The 27,156-nt window shown below is 42.1% G+C and overlaps 3 protein-coding genes across 7 annotated transcripts; all 3 read right to left on the bottom strand.

The window, feature by feature from the left end:
- On the bottom strand, nt 50-2,560 carry LOC8069689. 2 transcript variants are annotated; one of them, XM_021464982.1, is made up of 5 exons: nt 2,114-2,560; nt 1,885-1,980; nt 1,707-1,755; nt 1,474-1,603; nt 50-468 (listed from the first exon to the last, which is right to left on the bottom strand). In XM_021464982.1, the coding sequence occupies exons 1-4, from the start codon at nt 2,510-2,512 to the stop codon at nt 1,506-1,508; spliced, it is 642 nt and encodes a 213-aa protein (XP_021320657.1). In that variant the 5' UTR covers nt 2,513-2,560; the 3' UTR covers nt 50-468; nt 1,474-1,505. The 2 variants fall into 2 exon arrangements, with proteins under 2 accessions (XP_021320657.1, XP_021320656.1); XM_021464981.1 differs by having other exon boundaries at nt 1,470-1,603; nt 2,114-2,546.
- LOC8069687 (helicase-like transcription factor CHR28) lies at nt 3,252-11,716 on the bottom strand. 2 transcript variants are annotated; one of them, XM_002443910.2, is made up of 11 exons: nt 11,536-11,716; nt 9,909-10,692; nt 9,622-9,803; nt 8,335-8,406; nt 8,179-8,253; nt 7,118-8,093; nt 6,541-6,671; nt 5,964-6,182; nt 4,599-5,099; nt 4,304-4,513; nt 3,252-3,781 (listed from the first exon to the last, which is right to left on the bottom strand). In XM_002443910.2, the coding sequence occupies exons 2-11, from the start codon at nt 10,504-10,506 to the stop codon at nt 3,677-3,679; spliced, it is 3,069 nt and encodes a 1,022-aa protein (XP_002443955.2). In that variant the 5' UTR covers nt 10,507-10,692; nt 11,536-11,716; the 3' UTR covers nt 3,252-3,676. The 2 variants fall into 2 exon arrangements, with proteins under 2 accessions (XP_002443955.2, XP_021320400.1); XM_021464725.1 differs by lacking the exon at nt 11,536-11,716 and adding an exon at nt 11,400-11,512 and having other exon boundaries at nt 3,302-3,781.
- On the bottom strand, nt 15,289-27,030 carry LOC8069686 (histone-lysine N-methyltransferase ATXR3). Of its 3 annotated transcripts, none has more exons than XR_002455198.1 (21): nt 26,720-27,030; nt 24,599-26,596; nt 23,721-23,777; nt 22,215-23,399; nt 21,650-22,023; nt 21,014-21,559; nt 20,818-20,918; nt 19,930-20,731; nt 19,650-19,853; nt 19,502-19,573; nt 19,307-19,417; nt 19,102-19,202; nt 18,254-18,353; nt 18,077-18,172; nt 17,791-17,958; nt 17,576-17,701; nt 17,428-17,477; nt 17,075-17,322; nt 16,881-16,989; nt 16,488-16,787; nt 15,289-15,851 (listed from the first exon to the last, which is right to left on the bottom strand). XR_002455198.1 is itself a non-coding variant. In XM_021465267.1 (21 exons), the coding sequence occupies exons 2-21, from the start codon at nt 26,472-26,474 to the stop codon at nt 15,687-15,689; spliced, it is 6,792 nt and encodes a 2,263-aa protein (XP_021320942.1). In that variant the 5' UTR covers nt 26,475-26,596; nt 26,720-27,028; the 3' UTR covers nt 15,289-15,686. The 3 variants fall into 3 exon arrangements, 2 of the variants coding, with proteins under 2 accessions (XP_021320942.1, XP_021320941.1); XM_021465267.1 differs by having other exon boundaries at nt 17,428-17,481; nt 21,650-22,020; nt 26,720-27,028; XM_021465266.1 differs by having other exon boundaries at nt 17,428-17,481; nt 26,720-27,027.

Below are 27,156 nucleotides of genomic sequence, written 5' to 3'. Positions count from 1 at the left end.
ACTTCTCATTCAAACATAGCAACTAAAACATCTTACGAAATCAATTGAGTGAAAATCAACTGGCAGGTACGAAATGAAATTACCCCTGCTGCTTCAGGAGAACAAACCAAGAGCTGAAGTTTTGGTTGTGAATTGACATACATACACAAACTGATCATTCAGGCTTCAGGAGATAGCTAATGTACTACTAGAACAGACATGATTCAAATCTTAGATGTTCTGATCCTGGAAGGTACATCGACAGTAGCATCTTACGTATGGGATGCACAAGAAATGCAACGAAGCAAAAAACAGGTTCCAGGAATCGGAGTAACTATTATTCATTTTTTCGGAATATCTGAAAAAATGAAGATGTAGCAAAGAACTATATCATGTACTCGTGCAACGGTTGTATTATGTGCATGTCCCTGCTGCGAAGCCGATCGAAGAACTCAACAAGCTAACCTCAATTGATGTGGATAACGGCACCTGGTCAAGAATAAACAAACAAGCATCAGCCAGGTAGGGATTGACTACTACATGTAACAAAAACATCAAACATCAAACGAGAAGCTGGCTATCAGTGTCCTAAGGAACTGTAACAATGCCTGCCATTATAACATTTAATTATTGATCAGTTCTGATAAAAATTGGCAGGAAGGACCAATAAGGTGGGTATTTTTAGAAAACTAAGAATATCTGGCAAACCCATTTGTTTGAAAACTTGATTTGACCAACACAACATCGATATCAAAAAAAATCCCAACATCATTAGCATAATGCCATAACGACACCTTCAAGCAAAAAATGATAGTGCCTCTTCCAAGCAAAAAACAGATCCTTCATATATGTTATTTGCCTACAGTGTTATCATGCTGGAATTGTTGAAAGTGCAATTGCTACATCCAATAAATGACATGGTTCTGATTTATGAAAATAAATCATAGGAGTTCGGACTTTGAATAAAAAAGACATTGCCCAAAAAAAGTCAAAGTCAAGAATATTCTAGCTCTTGACATGGACAAGTTCCTCTCACCTCTCTTTTGACCAAATTCACACCAATGAAGTCAGAAACTCTTATTTGACAAACTGGCTAGTGGTTATTCCGAAATCAAAATTCCTAACAATGTTCTCAAAAGCAAATCAAGACGGTGAAGCAAATTCAGTATCCAAGTTTTTTTTCGCAACATACAAACTCAGAGCGCATGGTTGTCAACCAGCAGTATAACCAGCTACAAGTACAGCAGTGAGCAGTGTGGTAACCCACATTGGTTCGTCAATGAAGCATACGAACAACACTAATATAGTACCAGGACATCACAACACTACCCCACCACCCCAGCAGGACGATCTAGCTCCAGGCAGGGCCAGAACACTAGAGCAGTACCCATCATCCATCAAATGTACGCACTACTCCTTTTGACACTATAAACAGTCACTAGAAATATCAGATATACGGCAGTGAACAACATGTGGATAAATGATTTTACCTACTCAGTTGGTATGAACACAACCGGAATCGCTGGCTAAGCTGATGGTGTAGCGGAGATGTTGTAGCGACTGCGCAAGCCATCAATAGTCCTCTCCGCAGACTTCGCCATCTCAGGGACGGTCACCTTGCACACTGGTCGACACCACCAAAGTTAGAACACAACATGTTGAAGAGAGAAACACATGGAACTGAACTGAAATTCAGAGAAATATGTTGTTTCCGTCTGCAAAAGTACCACGAGATGTGGATGCCTGCACCTCAGCCACGAACTTCTTGTACGAGGTCTGCGATTCACGGAAAAGCACCAGAAAATTCAGAATTCAGGTCAACACAAGCGACCAGCAATAACAGAGTCAGTTACGTCTATGATGGAATAGCGATGGCAAACGTAAGGGAACGAGATCGGGGGGTACCTTCACCAACTCGGCATGCTCGGCGATCTTGTCGGCCATCTTCTTCTGCTCCTTGTCCGCTTCCTCCGCCAGCTGCAGGCAGCCGTGGGACTGCATCTGAGCGCAGGGCACGCGGGGAGAAGATGGCATCAGTCATCACTATCACACATCCACACATGATGAACTCGACGAAGCAACCAAAGGAGAGAGCGAGCGAGATATGCAGATGCAGGGAACGGAGACCAGCTACCTTGACGCGCTTGGAGATGCGAGAGTGGAAGGCCTCGAGGTCGCGGACGTAGTCGCCGTGGAGCGCGTCGAGGCGGCGCTTGAGGGATTCGAGGTGGGACGCGGCGAGGCTCCTCAGGTCTCCGATGGTGGACGTGGCAGCGGGGGCGGCGAGGGGCGAAGAGTTCCTGGTCCCGGGTTTCGCCGGCGGGGACGACGGCGAGAGGCGGAAGCTGAGATCGGCGGCGGCGGCGGCGGCGGCAGGGGACGGCGTGCGGCACGCGGAAGGCGAGGAGACGCCGGAGGAGAGCAGGGAGACGGGGCTGGGCGTCGCCACCTTGGGCTTGGCCCTGGACCTGGGCTTGGCCTTCGGCTTGGGCTTGGAGGAGGCTGCGGTGGTGGTAGCTCTCGGCCTCGCCATGGCCGACTCGGGCTCTCCTGCGATACTACCGTCTCTTCGTGGGTGGAAAGCGTGCAGAAGAAATTTGAAATTTGAACGGTGAGGGGAGCAGAGCACGCTTTATGAACGCAACGGCAGACGACGAACTTGTGGGCTCAGTTCACGTGGGACCCACGGTCAGTGAATAGGCAACCTCGCGCCTCCCAGCAACGTTTAGACCAGTTTCATAAGGTTGTTTTGTTTTTAAGGGTGTCGATAGAACACCCACTGAGAGTTTCATTCATAGTTTTATAGACATTTAATTTCAAGACTCACAGAGTTGATAATCGTGCAAAGAGAGTTTCATCTAGATAAAATTCATTTCTTCTCTCTTACCTGTCATCCAAAATGACTATGTGGCAGCTTATTTAATGTGAATAAAACTCAGACCTTGTTTAGTTTCAAAAAAAATTCAGATTTCACTACTGTAGCACTTTCGTTTTTATTTGACAAATATTGTCCAATCATAAACTAACTAGGATCAAAAGATTCGTCTCGCGATTTACATGCAAACTGTGTGGTTAGTTTTTATTTTCGTCTATATTTAATGCTTCATGCATGTGCCGCAAAATTCGATGTGATAGGTAATCTTGAAAACTTTTTGGATTTCGAGATGAACTAAACAAGGCCTCAAATGAAACTCCTACTGAGACTGACAGTGGCACAGCACATGCCACAAGGACACCACACACAAGGTACAAAAGGCTCACCAGCTGGCAGATGACAGACAGGACCCACAGAGCACGACCACTGTGGCATATCTGAGTTCCACATCTCGAGCTAAAAACAACTCATTGCAAGTCACCAGCATACATGGTGAATAACTGAATATGAATATACATTAGGCTGACTCCTCACAGGGGAGAAAAGCATATAGCAGAGGCACCGCGGAACTCTCCTCCATGCCCAGGCGGGGTGGGTTGGGGGGGTTATATTACACATGCTATCTAGCCCTACATTACACATCTAGCAATCTGAGCACCACCAAAACTGGGGCTGCAGCAAGGCGTGCGAGGAGATGGGCCCATATGGGCCTCGGCTCACACAACGGTACACAGCTTTTGCCGGATTATAAGATTATACAAGCTAGTACAACGCATCGTGCCCTGGCAAGTTGACCCGAGGCATTGAGGGTTCCCTCACCGATCATATCCTAAATAGGTACCGCAGGTCTTCGACGGTGAGCCGGGTCGCGTGGCCACCAGATTTGTCTTCACCAAAAGCAGAGTTCACCATGGCTCTCTTTTCCTCCTGTTGAACAAGCAAGGATCTGGGTCAGCTGAGCCAAAGTAACAGAAATTTACTAAGAACAGTTGTTACTATTAGAGTTGACATACTCCTATTGATAGGAGATGAGATCACTTCCCATGGTAGTGCAAGTGCTTAAATTAAACTGGGTTACACTTGCTTGGCCCCCTAGACATGGTTCAAGCACCTATCAGGTTATCATGCAATTCTCCCTAAGGGCCACATTATGTGGCCAACTAAACATCTTTAAAAAAAATGGTAGGAGCTCTCCCTTTCAATAATGAGAGTACAGAGGACACAGTACAGGTTAATCTGAAGGCCCAATGGGATGTAGGAACAGTTCCCCAACTAAACATCTATTGACTGTAGTCATCTTAAAAAAACATTACGTGATTAAATAACATTTGTGTACAACAATGTTAATGCATAGCACTCATGCTCAAAAAAATATCAGGTAAATGGGCTGTAAGCACGGGAAAAGATGTATCAGCACTTCAGCAGCAAAACTTTAACCAGAATTATTACCTGCAGAGCTAAAATACGATCTTCCACAGTATCTTTAACGGTCAAGCGTGATACAGTAACAGGCCTAGTCTGCCCAATCCTGTGTGCCCTATCAATTGCCTGGTCCTCAGCATAAGGGTTCCACCAGAGATCAAGGAGAATTACATGGCAAGCAGCAACCATGTTGAGACCAAGATTACCAGCTTTCAGTGACATAATCATAACTCTAACCTGAAGAAAGAAAAAACTTCTGCTTAGTATGTCTGGAAAATGTAAAAGAAACAAAAGGCATGAAAAAACAAACATATCAAATGACCTCTGGGTCAGTGTTAAAATCCTTCACAGCCTTATCTCTTAAATTGAGAGACATTGTTCCATCTAGTCTCCTGTACTGTATAAGATTGGTATTCAGTGAATTCTCCAGCAAATCCAACATGCCAGTCCACTGGGAAAAGACAATGGCTTTCACAGGGGCTACTCCACTTCGGTTTGATTCCATTGTATCACTTTCAGTAAGGGCATTCAAGTTAATGATTGAATTCAGTATATCAATGGCTGCTTGTATCTTGGATGAGACAAAGCTGATTTGACTGATTGAAGATGACTCGTTATCTGCAGATGAACTAGCTCCTGCAGAACTGGATTCGCCAGAGATGGAAATCTTTAAAGCTCCTGACGAAAATAACAACTCAAAACCTAATGTTCTACTGCAATTAGGGGCAGGGCACATAGTCTCATCAGTCGTTATTCGTTCATGTATACATTGATAGCAGAAAACATGACCACAAATTGTCACAATAGCATCCTCAGGTGTGTCCTGCAAAATGTATAATTTAATTGCAGACATATAACATAAGCCAAAAGCAAAGCATTTTAAAGTGCATGCAGTAGAATGAAAATTTGAAAACCAGCTATTGTAAATAACACACTTACATACTGCACGCCAGATTATAGAAAAAAATGAAATTAAAAAAGAAAAGAAAAAAACTCTGGCCTAGCTCCTTGGTAATGTTAGGCCTATATCCATGACACCAGATTTAAGCATGGCCAGAATAAAATATGTTTTCACCAGTTCAAGCAGTCATTTTGCTATGTGTTCATGTCCAATGACAAAAAACTTCTAAAAAATGAAGTTTGATGGAGTAGATTCATAACAAAGTGGGATCAACTGAAAGGCTGCACCTTAAATGAAGGAACAGACCTAAGTTGGATTTATCCAAATGTGCGTACTTTTAAAAAACGTATTAAAAATTTACACCAACTATTTCTGCAAAAATATGCTAAATGTGTGCTGTGCAAAGAGATAACAGATAAGCATCATTTGTTAAACATAACTATCTTTTGCAGTGCACATGTCAACATTTTTCTGAACGACTTTACATAGTACATATTTTAACATAAATGTCTGGATTTTTTAAGAAGTTTTTAAGGTGTATACATACCCATATTTTGGAGGAGCTAGTGGCCTAGTGCAGAAGATATGCATTTGGGATCACATGGACAAAACTTCTAAACAACTCATCCTATGTTGGGGTAATTAACCTACAATACAAGGGAGCCCATCCCTAACAATCGAATGAATCCAACTAATCACACATCCAGCAGTACACCTAAAAAGAAGGGAAAAGGAGATAGAAATAAGATGAACATCAAAATAGCGGCGAGAGATTAGATTGCTTACATCACATAAGCTACAGGCTGACCCCACTTCCAGTTTTGCAAGCAAATCTATCACCACTTCCTTAGGAAGTTTCTTTGCCATTTCTATAGAACCATCACCTCCATATTCTGACTGATTGCCCTTCACAAGAATAGGATGATCACAGGCTTGCCGAAGCCGCAACAACATTAAAAGGATGTTGGCATAGTTTTGTTTGAGTGTCCCAGCTGCAGCAAATGCCTGAAATGGGCAGGCAACACATAAGCATCCAGACATTTCAATTTCAAGATTTCCCATTGCAAATATGAGATGCAAATATTTAACTACTGATCACATGGATTGGATCGGTACAGATTAAATAAATATAAAAGCATGAACTCATAAGGCAATTTAAATAGAAAATGAGGGAAAAGCTAACAATATACAAATACAAACCCAAATAATGACTCTAGATTACGGCATTGATGTTGAGGCGTTGAGCATATGTATACAGTATAGTACAGGGCAACGAATAACCAACAAGTTTTAAGAGAGTAGCAACACCATCCAGGTGAAAAAAAACAAGATAAAGCAAGTGGAACTTGAAGACATAACCAACCTTGAATCGTTGCCGAGAGCGTTCTTCCAGCGTCAAATAAAAAGACCGTTCCTCTTGTGTGAAATCTACTTTTTTCAGATTAATTGTCTTCGGAGGTAAATTTATTATTGGTTTGCCATTAATCAGAGTTTCTACATGAAAAGGTATCATCCAATCATTATAGAGATTTTAACCAAATGGAAGATAGAATCAACTCAGCCAAGTCCACATGTACAACGAACTATAATGACAAAACAGAGATAAGTACAGAAAAGAAAAGACAACAATGCCCAATAAAATAGCAAGCACTTACAGGCTACAGCTCTATAGTAATAGTAAAAGCACAAGAAACAGATTAACATTCTATCTTAAATGAAGCTATCTAAAACTGGAAACAACATGCTGATATGGAATGTTAACCACAATTCCACAAACATTACATGTAAGGTTAAATGAAGAAATAAATTTCAACAAACCTCTTCACATGTCCTGTAGGAACAAATAGTTGAAATAACATTTAAGTGCTGCACATAGACTAAGTAGCATAAAAAAATATAACTGCAGGAAGACAAATTGAGTAAAAATCCAATTTTATCACCTTTTGTACGACGCAGGAGAACTACCCTCAGCACAGCCTGAAGTTTCTTGTATCCATGAATTGCATCTCTAGCAATTGGGTGCTTAATCATTGAGCAAAATGAGTTATACGTGGAATATGGATCATATTTCAAGAAACGGAAATAGCTGTACAGCTCATCAATTGCATTTTGTATAGGTGTTCCTGATAAGCACCATCTCCGTTTTGCTCTTAGCCCACAACAGGCTCTGGCCACTACAGTTCGGAAGTTTTTTATTGTCTGAGCTTCATCAAGCACAACCCTAAACCACCGCACTCTTGCAATTGGACCACTGTCAAGGTCAAAGTTTGAGCCCTTAAGTTTCTTCTTCTTTTTCTTAGCCTTGTTTTGCATATTTGCTGGTGGCTTTCTTTTATTGCCAGCAGAGGGTTCTTCACTGTTCTTTTGATCTGCGTCATCGTCAGCCATCTGTTTAGGTACTTCATTGGCCACAATTGTATATGTAGTGACAACTACATCATATTTTGCTAGCTCACTTGGATCTTTGGTCCTTGCGCCACCATGGTAGACTAAAACAGATAATTTAGCACTTTCGCTAACCTTGTCAGTTAATTCGTTAGCCCACTGCTTAAGAACACTAGCAGGGCACACTACTAGAGTACCTGCAGCTGGCCTTGTCATGGAACGTGAGGTGGATGCAGATGATGTGGAAGCTTTAGCTTTTTTCTTGCGTTCTGCTTTGGTTTCAACCATTTTATTCAGAATACTATTTGGTTGATTAACACAAAGTTCAGCACTAGTACCAGCAGCTGTTGATGATGAACTAGCACCTTGGTCCTTGTTAGGTTCATTGCTAACAGTTTGTTCTCCCTCATCATCTTCATCAAGGTTTAGTGCTTCAGATTTCAAACGATCTGAATCAACAGACATAAATTTTGACTGTTCATTCCTTTGTTTTTGTATAAGGGCAATAGTGGACACTGTCTTCCCTAGGCCCTGTTACAACACAACTGCTTGACTGTTAGAATACAAATATGAAAGATCTAAGTGCTTATGAAGAAGTAAGGAAATCAGAAATAACCTGATCATCAGCGAGAATTCCGCCTGCACAATGTGAGCTATTCTCCTTTGAAACCATCCAAGCCAACGCCATTTTCTTTCAAGTATTAAAGGTATGTAAGGAACATGACATCCAGCACAAAAGGAATTGACACATAATCAAGAGTTATCCATGTACCTGATGCTTAAGGAGAGGTACTGCTAGCACACCCTCGGGCAGATCATCTTCCCTTTTTTCACGACTGATATTCTGCATAACATATTTTGAAAACAATGACATTCATGGAGTAGAATGATGACACTCAGTACAATGAAATATAACAAGCAATAGCTAAATAAAGTTTACCTGGGTACTTAAATGTATAATTCCTACAGGGAAAATAAATCCTAGTTGAGCGAGGAAAAAAATAACAAAAATAAAAAAATGCATGCCTCACTTAAAAGTCAAAATCATTCAGAAAAGGAAAATTTGTAAATGGCTATGGTAGTTGCTACTTGCTAAACATATTTACTGATCATCAGATCAAAATCAAAATATGTAAAAATGCACCATCAATCTCTGGCTTCCTTGATTGAAGTACACTTACAATTTATTTTCTGAAAGATTATAGAGCTGAAACCTTTCTTTTTGGTAAAGTATGGATCAAGAAATCATCTTAGGAGCAAAATGATAAACTCAAAACATAGGTATTGCAAAGATAAACTTTCAGGCTGCAGTTGGCGTTGCTGCAGATTATGATAAATGGGATAGTCTCCCATTTGCTAGAACCGCTTTCAAATATTTAGGCGTTCAGTCAGTCAATTGAAAAGCATGTTGCACATGGACATATTGTTCCATTTCAAACTGTAAGTCACACGAGATAAAGGGGACAATCAACCATCACAGATCAGACAATCTAATTTGTTAACCGATAATCAGATTTTCGAAATGGCATGCTAGATTTTTCAGAACTACTTTTCTACTAAAAAAAGTGCCCCACACACAAGAAAGAATAAATAAAGCATGCAAAAAGCCCATTAAATCACTTTAAAAAGTGCAAAAAGGAACATTAAAGTAAAATGAAATGTAAGTATTTGTATGAATGATTTATTCAAATTCAACAAGTTGGAAGATGCAATTTATTTTATTTGAAAGCATTTATACAGCAATCACACATGTCGACATGTAATAAACTCAAATGTGATTCTCTCTATCCCTTATAGAGTATCCTTTTGATGAAGTGGGAAACTGCCAATTAGATAAATTAAAATATTGTCTACCACTAACACCCACTGATTCATCAAGTCAAGCCAGCACTGAGGAGAACAATGGTTACATTGTATAGAAACTGCCATCGATGTAAGTTCAAGCAAAGAGGGGATTACTATTAATCTAAATGTATTCTGATTGCCACTGGATTCAGCACACCACAGTATTAGTTGGGCAGGAAGCAAGCAACATGTACGCATAAATGATCAAAAATACCTGCAGAGCTTCTTGATATACTGCTCTCTCATCATAATCTAAAGCCCTATTTTCAGGATTAAGGCGACTGCGTGTCTCAAAGCCATTAGCAACTTCACTGTTATTAGAACTGGTTGCTCCAACCATTGGAGGTAGTACCCTATGTGAGGTAGAAGTAGAACTTCCATATACAATAACATCATCTGCCCATATAAGGGATAAAGATTAATGTTACTACAGAAAATCTGCACCATTTCCAATATTTATATAATTGATAAAATTATATCATGTGAGGCTATTGTACGCACCATCACCATCCACTTTCTGGGTATTAAGTGTGCTAGAACTTCCTCTTGCAATTATTGAAGATGAAGGCTGTAAATTTCCATTGGCAATATTTGTCCCCATTCTGTTTTCACCAACATTTGGTGACCTTTTAGTGGAAAAGTGCGGTGGAAGCTTGCGTGTCTCACTAGCAGCAATTAGATGCATAGATTTTGATGTGTTGCCATTTGAAAAGGATGGTGGAAGGACCCTCTTGTTATTGTCATTTGCATCTGCTGTTGAACTGCTATCAATTCTACTGGAAGTAGAAAGGCCCTGTCGCATTGGATGGGGATGAATCCTGTCCCCTGAACCAAATGTATAGCGAGTAGTCTCAGCATTTCTACCATTTGTAAGGGATGCTGGAAGAATCCTGTATTGACCATTGTTGTTCTCAACAGGCCTAGCCGATGACGGACCAGGAGCGCTCCTCTGCCAATCTTCATCCTCAAAATTGATTATACGTCCTTCAGCATTTTGATCAAACCTTGTGATTGCAGATGCTGGCTGGTGGTCATCACCAAAAATCGAGTCATCATCACTATCCGAACTCAGGTCAATAATGCCACCGTTTTCAATCATACTGAAGCTAGCACATGCACCGTATGTGTTATCAGGACTTCGTTTTCCTTAGCATGACTAAACCATTCATGAACCAATGGTTTGATTTAAACAGTACTTCCTTTTTTTTCAGATGATCACCAAGCTAAAGAGACAGCACACCACACATCTCACAGTTATTCAAGTTACCCTCACTGTGGGAGTAACCTGCAGGAAGATCAAACATGTTAGAGCTGACTAAATAACAAGTAGTCACAAATCGGAACAGCAACAAGTGCATAACAGCGGGGAAGCTATATATGTAACACAAAATAAACAATAATGAAGGAACAAGATCTCTTCCAATCAGCAATATTAACCTAACAGCTCCCCCAGCACGTCGGACATAACCGTTACAGATGCAGCCACAGCCCAAGTTTTGGTGTTAGGGCATTTATTATTTCCGGCTAATGTGGTATGCACTGGGAGAGCAATCCTAGATCAAGAAAACTGGATCGGATCGAACGGGCCCATTCAACGGTCATAGTTCCCAGTAACAGACGAGCAACCGGAACAAATCTTACATGCCTGATACCCCTTGTGTTCCCGACGGGATCAGCCAATCTGGCATAGGAGGCAGGCACGCTCCCAAACCTAATATATATAAAATAAAAAAAAACAAATCCCCAACCCGCCACAGCCCAGCGGCCGAGACTCGGCGTCACGCACGAGGGTTCACTTGCACGGAATCCCGCAAACTGTTCTCCGAAATAGATTGAACCCATGCCCATCACTCAATCGACAAGTAACAGGTCCTACGGTGGCAAGCAATGGCGATCTTGCACGGCACGCTGCAGGGAAAAAAAAAAGGGAGGAGAACCTCGTCGAATCAACCTATGTATTGGACGAATCGACAGGATTGGACTGAGACGTACACGTGAGAGCGGCGCGTAAAACTTTTCGGGTTTCGATCGAGAACAAAACCGACCCCCTGGAACCACGAGGGAACCCCACCCCACCCCACTTCGCCCATCCATCATCCATCCATGCGGAGCAAGCCGACTCACTCACCGCCGAGAAGGGAAGGGACCGAATCCGCGCCCCCGACGGACGGATCTCCGCTCCGCTGGATGGCCCAGGGAGAGGAGCGGCGGCGCGGCCGAGGATCCGGGGCCGGGGAGGAGAACGAGGGGCCTCGAGGGATGGAGCGAGGGAGGGAGACCGGCGGCGTTGCGGTCGGGGGATATTCAGGCTAGGTTTGGACTTGGGTCTTGTTTAGTTCACCCTGAAAACCAAAAAGTTTTCAAGATTTACCGTCACATCGAATCGTGTGGCACATGCATGAAATATTAAATATAGACGAAAATAAAAACTAATTACACAGTTTAGCTGTAAATCACGAGACGAATCTTTTAATGCTAGTTAGTTCATGATTGGATAATATTTATCACAAACAAACGAAAGTGCTACAGTGCCGAAAACTTTTCACTTTTCAGAACTAAACAAGGCCTTGGGCAACTGGCGAGGCGTCGCGAGGAAGTGGCGGTGGCAGGCAGCAGGGGGGCGAATGGCAGTGTCAGCCTTGCCCGGTCGGTCGCGGCGTCGGGTGCGTGCGCGCTGCGCCCATTCCCTTGGGCAAATCTATTTTCCCCATCTTTTTTTCCTGTGAAAAAAAAAAATCCCCATCGTCCCAGATAATATTCACGCAGGGCTTGGGAATATAAAAAAAAAAAAGCTTTCGATCACTATAACCGAATGTTCCGGTACCAGATTGAGATGTCGCATATTAGTTTTAAATAAGACTACCTGTGCCCCGTAGAAAATACGGATACATGGTTAATTGGTTGATCGAGATACCCAACATACTATAGACAAAAAAAATAATTTACTCTCTCTCTCTCTTTTGTCCTACTTTTCCTATCACATATTGTTGTTCATCAAAGATTGTGTCATAGACTTATTAGCCAACCTCTATCTCATGATGTTGTTCATCAAAAAGGCGTCGTCGGCTTCTAGACAGCTTGTCGACGTCCTTACCTCTAGGTAGTCCATCTCGAATGAGAGTTTCGACAGTTCTTTACTAATTTGTCCAAAAATTAATCATTCTTTGTCATGTAAGCGCGATAGCTATCTTTACTTGTAAACATTGTTGGTATATGATTGATCTGTCTGTCAATATATATATTACGATTTTAGAATTCTTACAAACATTAACATCTTGCTAATAGACATTATTTACTACAGAAAATGCATAACCCAAAACCACAATTAGAACCAATATTAACAAAAAATAAACTCCCATCATTCCAAAGAAAAAAACTTAATTCTCGAGTAGCCAAGCAATTATTTCATCAAATCTATATAATTACTAATATTATGATATGCACTTGACTAATCATAAAACATATTTTAATAACAAATCTAGTTAGATTTGGGATTTGTTGCCTTCTTGAAAAGTGAGATTTTTATTTTTTTTTCCTAAAGAAACATTTCTTGAGTTGAAAGGACATTGAATATTCATCCAATCTATATAACTAAAGTCAATCTCAAGCTACAAGTGGTCGTAGTTTACATCGCCGCTTAAAACAATAACAATGCTCATCTTCTACTCCCACTCATTACCTATGGCCCTATCTCCATCCACCCTCGTCAGTCTCGCCCACCGCTAGGCAGCGGCGCTAGTGATGCTATTGCCCATCTTCGCCACTCCTTCCCCACTCTTCTCTAATGACTGAAGGAAGAAGATGAAGATTTCTTCACCCTACTGCCTCACCCGCGACCCCTCAAACTGCCACCACCGCACAACCCTACTCCTTCTAAGGCCACTGAGCATAGAGACCTCTCCTAGAAATCCGAAACCCCAAATCACATCCCTACTATTTTGTAAATATAGGAAAACTCTGTCTTATTATAATATTTTTTGCAATTGTTTCCATATGAATGGCAACTCAAAGTGTCCATAGAACAATTAACCTAAATTTTATGATTTAGTTCAAGTTTGCACTAAATACTAGTAACCAACTTCTCAGACACATACTTATATAGAAGGATAAAATCATTTCATGAGCACTAGATTACAGCAAACATTGTAACACATGGACACATCAAACATGTTTGGTTCATGGATAAGCCCCTTGTCTCACCTTGCTTAGTAAGATGACCGACGGAAGAACGGTTTATGAAGCAAGCTGTTAACATACAGTGGCAAGCTTTTTGCCTTCTAATAAGGCCTGATTTAGTTCCAAATAGATTCAAGATTCCACGTCACATCAAATCTTGCGGCACATGTATAGAATATTAAATATAAATAAAAAATAACTAATTGCATAATTCGTCTGTAATTTTCGAGACAAATCTTTTAAACCTAGTTAGTCCATAGTTAAACAATAATTATCAAATACAAACAAAAGTGCTACATTAAGTAAAACTAAAAATTTTCACCAAGGCCTAAGGTGAGCCTTGTCGTGAGGTTAGGCTAGGCAAGACTCACGTGGAACCGAATGCATACATTACCCACAAGCAAAAAAAAAGTGTTATAGTCTCTTTGTTTTAAAATGTAAATCGTTTTGACTTTTTGAGAGATCTATAATTTTTACAATATATCTAGACATAACATATGTTAGCTTATAACAAAAAATATGTATCTAAAATTAAAACCACCTATAATTTGAAACGGATATAGTAGTTTATACAACAGCATACAATCTTGTTTTTTCAGAACTAGCGAAGAGTTGTATTTCTTTGCATTAAAAAGAAAAAGAAAAATCCTTAGAGCATATACAACGCTGTTCAGTGAGTCCTCTGCATAACAAAATATTTGCAAAAGGCCCCTTCACATGCAACAGCCGAGGCAAGGCCGTCGTCTCACGAGTAGACACCTCCGGCCCGTGCTCCGAGAAGCCGACCTGCGAGCATCGATCCTGTGTGCATGCTATGACCGTGAGTCTTTCCTTATCTGAAGAACGTGCAAATAGGTTCATCCTTATAATATCAATTTAAAAATGAAATCAAATCCAAAAACCATAATTCAAATTTATTTAGATTCCTTTTGATCAAACTATATTTTAGAAGTGATAAAACATATGTTACACATTGAATATTGCCAGATTAGTAGTTTAAAAATATTATAATCATATTTAACTTAATTATTATGCTTGATTTGTTTTGTACCAACTAGCAACACACTGGTGTACAAGGATCATATTCATACTTGATCATGACCATATGCAAGCATGAAATAGACAATTCATTGTATGAGTTACCTATTTAGCTGTCTGTGCACGGATTTAAAAAATTTATAGACAGGATTGTACATGCCCTTATAAACACACACCAACCCATCAACACAGTTGTCAAAAGAAAAACATCAGCAAAAAAAGACAAAAAAAAAGCACAGATCATGCAACACAAAAACAGCACAGATCATGCAACACGAAAACAGCACAGATCATGCAAGTTACAAACATTGCCGATGACATAAGACAAACATGACCAGACCCAGCCTAAGCTTGCTACGGTTTCATACAATCTCAATTGCAATAGCCAACAGACAGAAAATACGCATGAGAGCAAATGAGAAGGCCGGTCATACAATTTTGTTCTACACCTTGCAGCTTTCTGTTTGCAATTTCACTTGCACAACACAAAGTGGGCGCAAATCCCATCACCACCTACCACCTGCGTAAAACAAAAATACATCATGCTTCAAATTGACATGTACAACACAACTCATGTACAATTTCAACCATTTCCATCACCACCTGTGTAAAACAAAAATATAGCATCATGATTCAAATTGACATTCGCAACACAACTCATGTACAGTTTCAACCATCAAATCTCATGCAAACCATTTTATTGACTGAAACAGCCCAACTGAACCATAGAAATGCAACATGCCTGTAACTCATTACTGAATTCAAGATTGAAATTGTTCTGCATTTACATGAAACAAAAGAGAGGGAGGATTCCTATGGGGAAAATTCACTACATTAAATCAATGACGAATCTATCAGTTATTAACCAGATACATTTCTACAAGGAAGGTAGGGAGAGGAGAATGTACAGATGGGGGGTGGTGAGACTGTTACCCTGCTATCTAAAAGCTAAACTCCCCATGATCAGGTAGCCAAGGTGTGAGTCGGAAAAAGAATCCTGTAGACTAAAATCTCCAAAAGGGAGAAACAACCAAAACCATCTTATCTGCCTACAATCCTTTTTTACTAGCCTAGGAAAACGTTTGGTCTCGTCTTGAGCCAATGCACCATCTCCTTGTCAAGCGGGGAATTATTCAACACGGCGTCCATCATTGGACTACCAAAGAATCTTGGATCACTCTTGAACACCCATATCCTATCCTTTGGCCATGGTCTCTGTGCCTGTTTTTCCTGTAATCAACCACCAAAACATCATTAACTAAGATGTACCGGAACCAAATAGTCAAGGGAAAACAATTCGTAAGATGATGCCAGTCTTCATATTTCCAACATTTTATAGGCAAGACAGTGATCACTGGGATATAAAGTAAAAGAAGCACGCATGCTACATCACAGATAGGATCTATTAGCAGTCAATAGGCATAAATGTCTTCCGTATAGTACTGACAATATGCCAAGTTACACTAAGTAAACAGTTTGGGAAAGAAATTGAGAAAAAAAAGCTGGCAAGAAAACTTAATATTTTCTTCTAGAAGATAAAGGACAATAAGACCGATTAAACATCACTTTTTTATCCATGCAAAAGCATTCCATGTGCATAAAGTTATGACAAGTAGCACAAAATGATTCAGAAAAATAATGGTAGCAGTAGGTAATGATGTCTGATATATGGTATATGGGGTCTACAGCACCAAATTGTTTCATGATCCAACTTTTCTAGAACAAAATAATGAGTGTGCAAAACAGTTAAACTGCCATTACTTAGTTCTTTTGGAGTTTTGCTTTCTCCACCTCCCATTCCAAAATGAGTTAAGCACATGATTTTTGCAATCTGGTAACCCCAAGCACTCACAAAATAGCACTTACCATGCGCGATAACATGAATCTCACAGTTCTGTTTCCATAAACTCGCTCTTGCGATGGCTTAGCAGACTTCACATAGAAGGACGAGACATCTGGCAATGACATGCAACCTTTTCTAGCTCTTGTCAATCTAGATTCAGGTTCTGAATTCTGACTATACCAATAGATAAGCTGGGCTAAGCAATAATTTTCTGGGTATGTCTTGCAGTACTCCTGAAAGCCTGGTCCCAATTTATCAGCATATTTGGGGCCTAAGTCAAGCGGACTGATATGAACTGGTGGGGATTTTACTGTCTTGTAATCCTGCACGCAGCCATACCTGAGTGAGCTCTAAAAAAAAACAGATGGCAATACCACAACCATCATTTTCTCAGTAAGTAATAAGCTTTCACTTACCCGGACACGGAAGAAGCACTTTGTATACGCATACAAATGAATCAAATCTGCAGCAGCATCATGACGGCACTTGTAAGTGCATGGAAGAGTTCGCAATTCATCACGCAACCTGTACAAAAGGAGGATCAGATTCCACAGACAAGTAATTGTAGGGGAGAAGTCATTGCAAAATACTGATCAGGTCCCAAACTTACCACAAGAGAGAATTCCGGATGCCTCCCTCAATATCTTCAGAGTCTGGCGGGTCATGAGCACGGATTTTGACCTTCAGATCACTAAGTACCTCTTCTTCAACATGAGGTTCCATCGACTGAAGGAGTTCAGCAACTATCGAACTGTCCCCTTTCCAGATGGCAGATACCAGACTTTTCCCAGACAACCTTACCAGAGGAGGAGGAGCATTCTTTGGGTCTCCAAATACGCATCTCATAACATATCTCACCTGAAGAGTTAGTAGAGAAGCCAATAAGGATAAGCAATGATACAATATGTACGGTAGCTAGGTATCATCAAACAAGCCCAAGATTGAACACAAATAAATATTCACCTTGTCAAGTGTATGCACTATTTGCTGTAATCTTGAATTTAATACTCCCTCTGCCTGAGCGTGGCAACATAATTAGGTCAAATTCAGCCAAATAAGAAGGGAGGGGGCAGAGAACTAGGAGGCCTGACCAAGCCATCAGCTAATTTACCTGAACCTCAGCATCATTCTTCTCAGAGTCCATGTTTATTTCTATAAGGAACTGGCGCTTCTCATCCACATTGTGCCTTAAGATCTCATCAGGAAGTTTCTGCCTCTCAAGGTATATAAACCGCACCTTTTACAACAAAAGTTGATATAAGGACCAATCTAAAATGGTTACAACATCAGAACAGAAACTGAACAAAAGACAGCTATTACAATTACCAGGTTAGCCGTGTAAGCAACAAGCCATCCAGGCAAACCAGCAAGCAAACAGGTACCAAGACCAGCTCTACCCAAGTCAATTAAGTCTTGTTGAGAGACAGAGTCTGTTTCGCAAGCCTGTAGCAGCAGGCTATGCCTATCGAGCACACCATGGAATTCCATTAATACCTGATTCACAACGACATAAGTAGATGTGAGCATGTCAGAATCATGCAAATAATCAATAAATATTGGCACTACAGGCATCCCTTCCAAACTATCCACCAGCAAACTTCCAAAAGTTCACCTTCTCAAAGGCTCCTTCACCAGAAAAATTCAAATAGCTGCCGCGGCATACTTGACTTCCACAGAGGCAGACTGATGCTTCATGTTCTTCTTTGCTCTAGCAAAATAAATATGTATATAGACATCAAACATTGCAATATAATACATGATTTCATAAAGAAACCAGAAATGTGCTCACCTCAGTTACAGAATTGTAATCAAAAGTGATTTCCTCGCCTTCTGCAATTGGTCGAAGTGTGTAAACTCCAATCTGGTATTTACCATCCACTGCTGTCACTCTATTTAAAAAAAAAATCAAGAAGCATAAATAGTGGACATTAGCCTTAGGGAGAGAGGAAAAAAGTCCAAGCATTTTGAGCCATGCAAACATTGTAGCACATACATGTATTCAAATTATCAATGGTTGAGTATCAATTTAATTAGCATAGAAATGCACAAGCATAATAACCAAGCAAATGCGTACTGAAGTTTGTCAAAGAAACTTGATACATAAATCCCAACTCAGAATAGCACTGTGATCCAACAAATAGAATGAAGCTTGGATATGCGAGAACAGCTACACTATATTGCTCAATGCTCAGTCATACTGATTTCCAGACCCGCAAAATATAATAAACATTATTTATGGAATGTCATGTATCTTGAAAGAGTACATAATAATCTAAACCCACAGCAGAATTCCAGGAAAAAAAGGATTTATTAGAGTAACAGCAGACCAGTGCAAATTTTGGAAGTAAAGCAGAGCGCTACATCTATCGCAATTGTTAACAGACAAGCTTGCATAAGCTTTCATGCCAGTTTTTGCATCATCATGCATATAAATTCTTTTTTTTTCTCGAACAATGCAGGACAGCTGTGTGCCATTTCATTAAGACCCAAAGGAGGGAGGGGGGTACTCCCTCTAAAAAACACCCCATTTGCATATAAATTCTGACCAATAATCAAAGAATAATATTATATAACCACAGAAGCAATGGAACAGTTAACATTCACAAGGTAGAAATCTGAAGCTCAAAATGAGCTTACTTTGCTTCGCAGTTAGGGTTGCAGGAGTGGCAGATTCTACTCGCATAGTTGGCCTTGTGCATCGCATCAACAAAAACCAAGTCATATCCATCTCGGTCTCCCTTCCATCATGACAGAAGTAAAAGGTTAATAGGATGAAAAAGACCATGAATTGAAATGACACCAGTTACAGGTTAGATCTCATTAACCAGAGACTGAACACAACCTTTGGCCTTTCTAACATAATGTTGTAAAACTCAGGAGCTTGATCTTCGCTGTTGTTTTGTATATGTTTAATACCATCTTGCTTTTCATACCATCTCCAAGAAGGGTAAACCTGCAATGTTTACAAATCGACATATTCATGGCTATACTACTGCCCCTCGATAAGAATGGATGAATATTAAAAACTAAGGCATACCTCCCCAAAGAACTCGACAACAAAGTCATCTACACCAAATCCACCTTTTTTGTTGCAAACAACACCAAGACCCTGGAAAAGATGCACCAAACGTGTCAAAAAGACACAAGAAATGACCCTAAGTTAATATAGGTTGCTGAAGGCTTGCCTTTCTATAAGCGACAAAGTTCTGATCAGATCGATTTCTCATGGTCTTTAGCATCCCCAAGCACATCTTTGAAGTTCGTCTGTCACCATTATCCTCCGCAGACCTTTGGATTTCTTCAATGACAGGCCTAAGGTTATAAGTCATAGGGGTATTTCCCGAACCAGTGAAACGCTTAACTTGCTTATTCAATGTATTCAGAAGCAACTGCATTGAAAATATTTTGGGTAAGTTCAAAGCTTGAACAGAAAGAGAGAGGGGTGTGTAACCTAGCGCCAATTACCTCCTCGATAAAGATATGCTTGTCAGTAGGTGACAACTCAAGATCAGCAGGCATGATGTCACTCAGTAGATTGTGTGTGTATGGATCTATGCCATATACTTCTTGCTCAAGAATTTCATCTCCTGCTACTTTTCGGGGTTGATAATCCTTAACCTCTGGAAGCTCCAAATTTTCAGTGCCATTCTTCTGTGACAGCAACTTCTCAGAATAGTCATCAGGTAAAGCAACTCTCATTTTTCGTTGTACTTCCTCCACATCTGCTACAATAAGGTACTCCTCAATAACTTCATACTTCCTAGTAACTGGTGGAACAAGGCTGGCCTTTGTCATGCGGGCACCCAATATACGATCATCGGTCACAGATTCCCCAGGTTCAATTAACTTTAGACCGTTTCCTTTTAAGTCCCAGGCTCCAGAATTTACATCAAGGTCACTCTCGGTATCAGAAACGGTAGTTTCGCTCTCAGTTTCATCACCTTCAGAGTAGACATCATCATCATCAGATGTTTCACTACCAGAGTAGACATCCTTTTTCTTTAATTTAGACAGGCTCCTTTTGATTTCAAGGTCAAATGCACGAGATGAATTATCTGCTCCAGCAGCCACCAAATTTGCTCCTCTTGTTTTGTTTTGCTTCTTTTTGAGTTTAGTATCAAATGAATATTGACTAATGTCCAGACTGTCATGGGCTGCTGCTCCATTTCTCTCAGAAATGTGCCTTGGGTTCCCTAGTCTCTTTGCTAGCTGTATGAAGGAGACAACAATTTGCTTTATATCTCCCGAATCATTGCCATCTTTATATCTGAGGTAGAATAGGAAATGTTAGAAATACAACAATCACATAAACTTCTAGAAATCTTCAACTAGGCTAGACTAGGTCATTTTTACCTCAATGCATCTTGGCACATGGTACGGATGTCATGCTTGATGGTACGAAAGCCATGGCGAGCATAATACCCATTTTTCAACCTACCTTCGATCTTGGCAACCTGTAAAATGGAACAGACATGGGTGTGAAGTATTAGTACACCGTATTAGATCATCAAGAGGACTCATCCAAATAATTACCAAATAGTGATGGTACCTTTGGAATGAAAAAATCAAATCTGTTACTCCTCATAATTTCTCTCAGTCTGTTTATGACAAACTCTTCCATCTTCCTATAACTGTTCTCTGCCTGTCTCTGCATCAAACGCCTCATTTCTGCATCCCTTGACAAAACCGCAGAGGACTTTCTAGCATCAAGCAATTTTGATCGTTTATAGAAACCTTGTCCAAATGAAAGGTTAGCATTCTCTCTATTTGAAATATCAGCAAAATAACCATCAAGCTCATCAGAACCATCCAGCTGACTGGTGAAGTTCCTTGCAACTTTGGATGTGTAGTTGTTCCCATCACCTATCTGCTTCAAGGTTTTCATTTTCTGATATGACTCCTCTGGATTCAATGAGCTCCTGATCCATTTTACATGCTGAAATTTACTTTTCAGATCCCCTAGATGACCGCAACCTTGAATGTGAACATAAGATATTTGTGGAAGCTGCTCAAGTACTCTGCCAAGGGCATGTGAACTAAGATTCGAACAACCAGCTAAAATAAGAGTCCTAATATTTTGCTTCTCATAACCAGCCTGAAAGGAAGATGAATGATTGTGAGTCCAGAGTTAGGAGATGACAGAAGTAATTTCTCAAGAGTTCAAACAGATAGGCAAGACACATACCATAATATCACAAAACACAGAATCAGTGCAAAGAGGGCCAACAGAAGACAGATCAATGAATCTACACATGTTCCTGTAATACTTCGCGGCAGCATTCCAGCTCCTACAGGTAGCTGCAGAAGAAATAAGTGATTTCACATCTGCCCTCATAAAATGGAAGATTCTTGCTAACACATGGCCGTTTAGTAAACCCCAGCTTTCATTTCCTGCTCTGGGATTCACAGAATCATTATCAACAGAAGATGATGCTCCATCACATAACTCTTCAAAACAGATGTCCTCCTTCCGACTGGCAAGAATGTCTTCTGACAAATGAATATCTTCATCACTCTGATCAGGTAGCAACTTGGCCCTTTTTGCAGACCCACCATCTTCTGTAAGGCTCACAAAAGAAAAGGAAATGTTACACATGTCCACAAATTTCGTTCAGTATTTAGCAAGAAGGAATATGTGAGAGTGAAACAAATTTGACAGTTCAAGATTTCAAATGCATTAAGATTAGCTGAAAGTTAAAATTTAAGAGCTGAAAGTAAGTAAGATGTCGTGTAAGGCATGACCACAGTACCTGGCAGGAAATTCCTAGATGCTGAATTGTGAGAAAAGTATGCTTCAAACTCTTTTTTTGGTTGTTTTGCTGAAATCCATGGGTCCAAGACCTCATTTATAGCTAAAGTAAGTTCCCTGCTCTTGAAATATTTCATGACTAGTTCATGTAATTTACCACGTGTATAACCCACAAATTGGGGGTGCAACTCATGGAAGCTACCTGATCCTTGGTTCACACCAAAATTATATTGGTCTGGGTGCATAAGAGCAGCAGTAGAATTTGAGCTTCTTGCTGCACTGGGAACAGAGCTTCCAGGTTTTAAATCCTTCAGAACTGGAAACCATGTGTTATCAATCTTACGGAACACACTACTTTGTTCAATGATAGTGCCCTTTTTAACTAATTCTTGCAATTCGGAATAAGAAAATGGACCATGCTCATGCCCAGTGCCATCAAGGTAGTACCAGTCACCCCGATTAACTGATAGCTCATCAACAGTGCATACACGGTCCTTTGGAATGTTTGGAACAGACTTGGACTTGTGCAAACTTTGTGAATCATGGTCATGGTGCTTCCTGTGCGTTGAACCTTCATGGACAGAACTTCTCTCGGCCCCAATTGAATGGGAGCGTGAAGATCTCGACAGTGGTCGATCAGTTCCTCTAGGTTTTGTACGGGGTTCAACAGATGATTGGTCTTTGACAACACGAGAATTTATCCTAACCACTGGAAGCATCATGCCCTTCACTCCCCTAGGAGGCTGTCTGGTCTGACCTGGCCTCCCGGGTACAACACCACTTTTAGTGGTGTCATTAACACTATCAGTATCTTCTTCGGTCGATGAGAATGCCCACAATGGCAGGTCATGCTTTTTAGCACGTACAGGGTAGTACAACTCATCCTTGCAGGGCCTGCGTGGATCCTCATAGCTACCTTTTGGCATTTGACACAGAGGATACCCTTCATTGAGAACAAGTTTTTTTCTGAATGGAGTATCTTGGCTCAATTCGTCATTTCTCATCCAGTCACCACCTTTGCAAGACCATCTCCCAGAAAACCATTCGCTAGACTCAACATAATGATGAAAGTTGTTCTTCTCCACAGAAACAAGGCCATAAGCATCTGTTGCTCTGTTTTCTAAGAATTCCGTGCCTCCATTGATTCCATCATCTCCTTCAGTGTGCACATGGAACCTAGTAAAATCTGACATAATAATAATATGTAAATCACAAATTCCGGGGATAACAGAACAAAGGCAACCAAAGAATTATATGGTGGCATCATGAAAAAAACTACAAGAAGAGAAGAACTTCTGTAGTTTTTGATGAAACAATTTTAAATATGTTTTTCTGAAGAATTGTAGGCTCAAAAGCAGATGATAAAATACGAAAAGCAGAATACAGAGTCAGCATCTTAAAGTTGGATACCATCTATAAAACGAAGAAAACATATAGCCATTCCCAAAAATTGGACAAGGAACAGTGCAAATCCTAAGGCCAAATAAATTTTGAACTGGTACAATACCTTCAGGGTGACTCCAACTTTGCCAATCAGCAGGCTGAAAATCTGCGCCTAAAAGCTCTGCAATTTCCAAATGGCAAAATACTACAACATTAGTCCAGCCATGAGGTTTAACACCATAAATTTGTGCAAGTTCAGGCCTTCAGGCTGCTGGGAAAGTAAAATGCAGGATGAAGTACAGTGCAAGTTCACAAAGGTACAGTGCAATTTATTCAAAACAAATAAAAGAAAAAAATAGCAGATCTTTAACATGACCTGGGAAGTTCTGTATTTGCATTTACCCCCCCCCCCCCAACCCCCCCCCCCCCAAAAAAAATAGAGATAAAGTATTAATTGCCCAATTAAACCTGACACCAACAATCCTGATTTTACAAGGCAGATTAGAGATCTACATTCAAACATGGTATGAATAGATCTGATACAATTACACAAAAAATCAAATACAGAGCTTTAGAAGGATATATATGTAAAAAACTGCGACTTTTTATGGTAGTCAGATCAAAAAAATGTTCCCGGGGGTGCAGATGCAAAACAGTTGAAACAACAAAAATTCCTATAAAAACCAAGGTCAGGGCCATTAGATTTTTTGCAACAGAAAACTGTATCCAAACAAGACCAATAATAATGCAAAGCTTATGGGCCCAAACGGCCCAAACCCAAGCAAATAGACACCATATAACACCTCATCGGCTCTCAGGTGCAAACTGCAGTCATGATGGGATGCGTGTTTATTGCCTCCACACCCACAAGAAACCAAAGCCAAGGGCTTCGCAGCCAACTCCAAAAGGATATAACCAAAAAAAAAAAGGGAGAACCCAAGTCCAGCCCAGCCCACAGCAAAAACGTGGAACTTCAAATATAGCAAAGTGAAATAGTTTTACCTCCAATGATCTCCAGCTCCTGGCCATGGACCAAAATCGATCCATCCATCAGTGCTTCAACCCTATCATCAATGTAGAATTCCTCACTATCTTCTGCAGAAGCTTCATCCATTTGTTTATCCTCAGCACCTGATGCCAAGTTAGAAGCTTCCTCTAGAGCTTCATCGAGCAAATTTCCTGGGGCTTCTGGTGGGTTAACCATCTGTGTTGATGTGTCCGAATATAAAGAGGGGAAATCAGATGGCACCAGTGGTGAAGCTGCATTCTCTACGGTCACCCATCGGTTGCTATCAGCATGTTTTATCAGATGATCAGAAAGAAGATATCCATCTTCCACCAGCTTCTTCAACTCAGCAAGCTTGGAAGGTCCTTGCTCGATACCAAAGTGATCAAGGTAAAACCACCTCCCTATATCACAAATTGGTTCGGTGGGTTCAGGTGCTCCACTAGTGTGAGGTGGAGTGTCACAGATATCCATGTCTTCTATCATATCTTCAGCTAGAACTCCAGTAGGCTCAGGATCTGGTGATGGAGGCAGGGGAGGCGGCACCGCAGGTGGCAGAGGCGGAGGTGGCGGAGGCGGAGGTGGTGGCGGTGGTAGTGGAGGTGGTGGTGGCAGTTCAGTGTACTGACTGCTTTCAGTGGGCTTTTCTTTGGAGATTTTCTCCTCATTCTTCCCATTGCTACCACTCTTGGTCTTTGAAGATTGCTTTGCTGATTTGCTTTTGTGCTGTGACTTTTCTGAGCTGCTGCCACTTCTGCTCTTCTTGCTTGCTTCGTGAGTGTCAGTAGGCCGACAACGTTCAGAAGGCGATTTGTCATGACGAAATGGGCTACGGTCTCTGACATCCTCATGCTGGACCCTCCCACGAGGGGAATTCTCAACACGACTTGGTGTGTTATCCCTCAAATGGGGATGACGAGGTCTATGTCGAGGTGAAATAAATGGACTGCGGTCCCTGCTATCGTACTGGCGACCACGCTCCCGGTGCGGGGAACGCTCCAAGCGGCTCGGGCTCCTGTCATACCTGTCATGACGAAAGCGATCATGAGGAAAACGGCCCAAGATGCCTGGGCTCCTCTCGTGCCTATCACGCCGATCCCGTGTCGGTGGCGAGACCTCACGATTTCTCCCAGACAAATGTCTGGAGGCAGATAAACTCTTCCCTTCTCCCTTCCTGCGACTTTTTGATCCTGACTGATCAGAGGTGTCAGCGTGGTGCTTGTGGTTAATGCTCTGAGGCTCCGTTGGCCGGTTCTTCCTTGCACTGCCACTGATGCTGCTCTCTGGCTTAATTTCACCAGGCTCTTCATCAGAATCCCGCAAGGAGCCTTTCTGGGCAGATGAACCTGGCCTCCTGCCATTATCATCAGCCTGCTGGGACTTAGCATCCCGCCTTTTTTCAGACGGTGCAATCTCCCCTGGCTCCACTTCATCCTTGATAGGCTTCCTGGTGCTCTTCCCAGAAGACTTCTCCTTCCTCTGCCTCTCCGGCAGCAGCTCTACCTTCTCAACATCCCCGTTCCTCCTTGCCTTCTTCAATGGCACTGCTTGCTTCGTACTCACGATCTCCCCAGGCTCCACCTCGGCAGCAGCTGCTGCAGAGGCTGCCAGGACCTTCCTCCACTTCTTAGGTGGCATGCTCCTCTCAGGCAACCCATTGGTGTCGGCCTCCCCATTGAGCAGCTCACCCTCCTCCAGGTCAGCAGCTGTCGTCGACTGCTGGTTCTTCCGGTGGTGGTGGTGGTGGCCATGAGCCTGAGCCCTCTCCCCCTTGTCCGGCATCGCTTCTCCCGCTCCTCCTCTCCTCACGAGGGCGCCGGCACGGAAGCCCTCGACTGCGCGGACGGCGCACGCGACTCCCCCATCTCCCATGGAAAACCTAGGAGGCTGCCGGGGCCCGCCGTCGTCCGCCACGCTGTGCCCCACGGTGCGCTTCAGAACCCTAGCTCCCCGGGGCTCTCCACGCTCATCTCCGTCGCCGGCGCCGCAAAACCCTAATCACAGAGGCAGCCAAGGTCGGAATCAGGCGGCAGCAGCAGCAGCAATGGGAGGAAGGGCGCGAATTGGCGCGGGGGAACCGGGCCGGATCGAAAGCGGCCGCGGATCAGGGCGCGTACCTGCGGGGAATTGAATAGCGGCGCCCTCAGATCGGGAGATCCGCCGGCGGCGAGGGCTCGGTCACCGGCGGTGAGCTCCCCCCTCCCCCTGCGCGCGGCCCCGGAAGCTTCCGGGATTGGGGGCTCCACACCTCGCGTCGTGGCCTTGGCGCGGGCGCGGGCGCGGGCGAGGGCGCGCTCGCTATCGCCTGCCTGGGTTTGTGTGTGTGTGTTGGCTTTTGGGGACTATGGCTCGTTTGTTCGTAAAGCCTCCTCCGCGGCCGCGGCCTCGCCCCTTATGAGGAGGGGAAGGGGGGGGCGGAAGGAACGAAGACGGGACGCAGTCTATCCCTCTCCAGGAGGAGGGGAGGTGACATTTATCGGGGCCTTTACCAATACCGGCCAACGGTTTTCCAGATTGCACCACTGGTTCCCGCCGTATTTGCAGGTGAGTCCCT

The sequence above is a fragment of the Sorghum bicolor genome, chromosome 7 (genome assembly GCF_000003195.3).
Source record: "Sorghum bicolor cultivar BTx623 chromosome 7, Sorghum_bicolor_NCBIv3, whole genome shotgun sequence".
NCBI classification, from domain to species: domain Eukaryota; kingdom Viridiplantae; phylum Streptophyta; class Magnoliopsida; order Poales; family Poaceae; genus Sorghum; species Sorghum bicolor.
The sequence above is the reverse complement of the archived record's forward strand: the minus strand, read 5'-3'. Positions and strand labels throughout refer to the sequence as shown.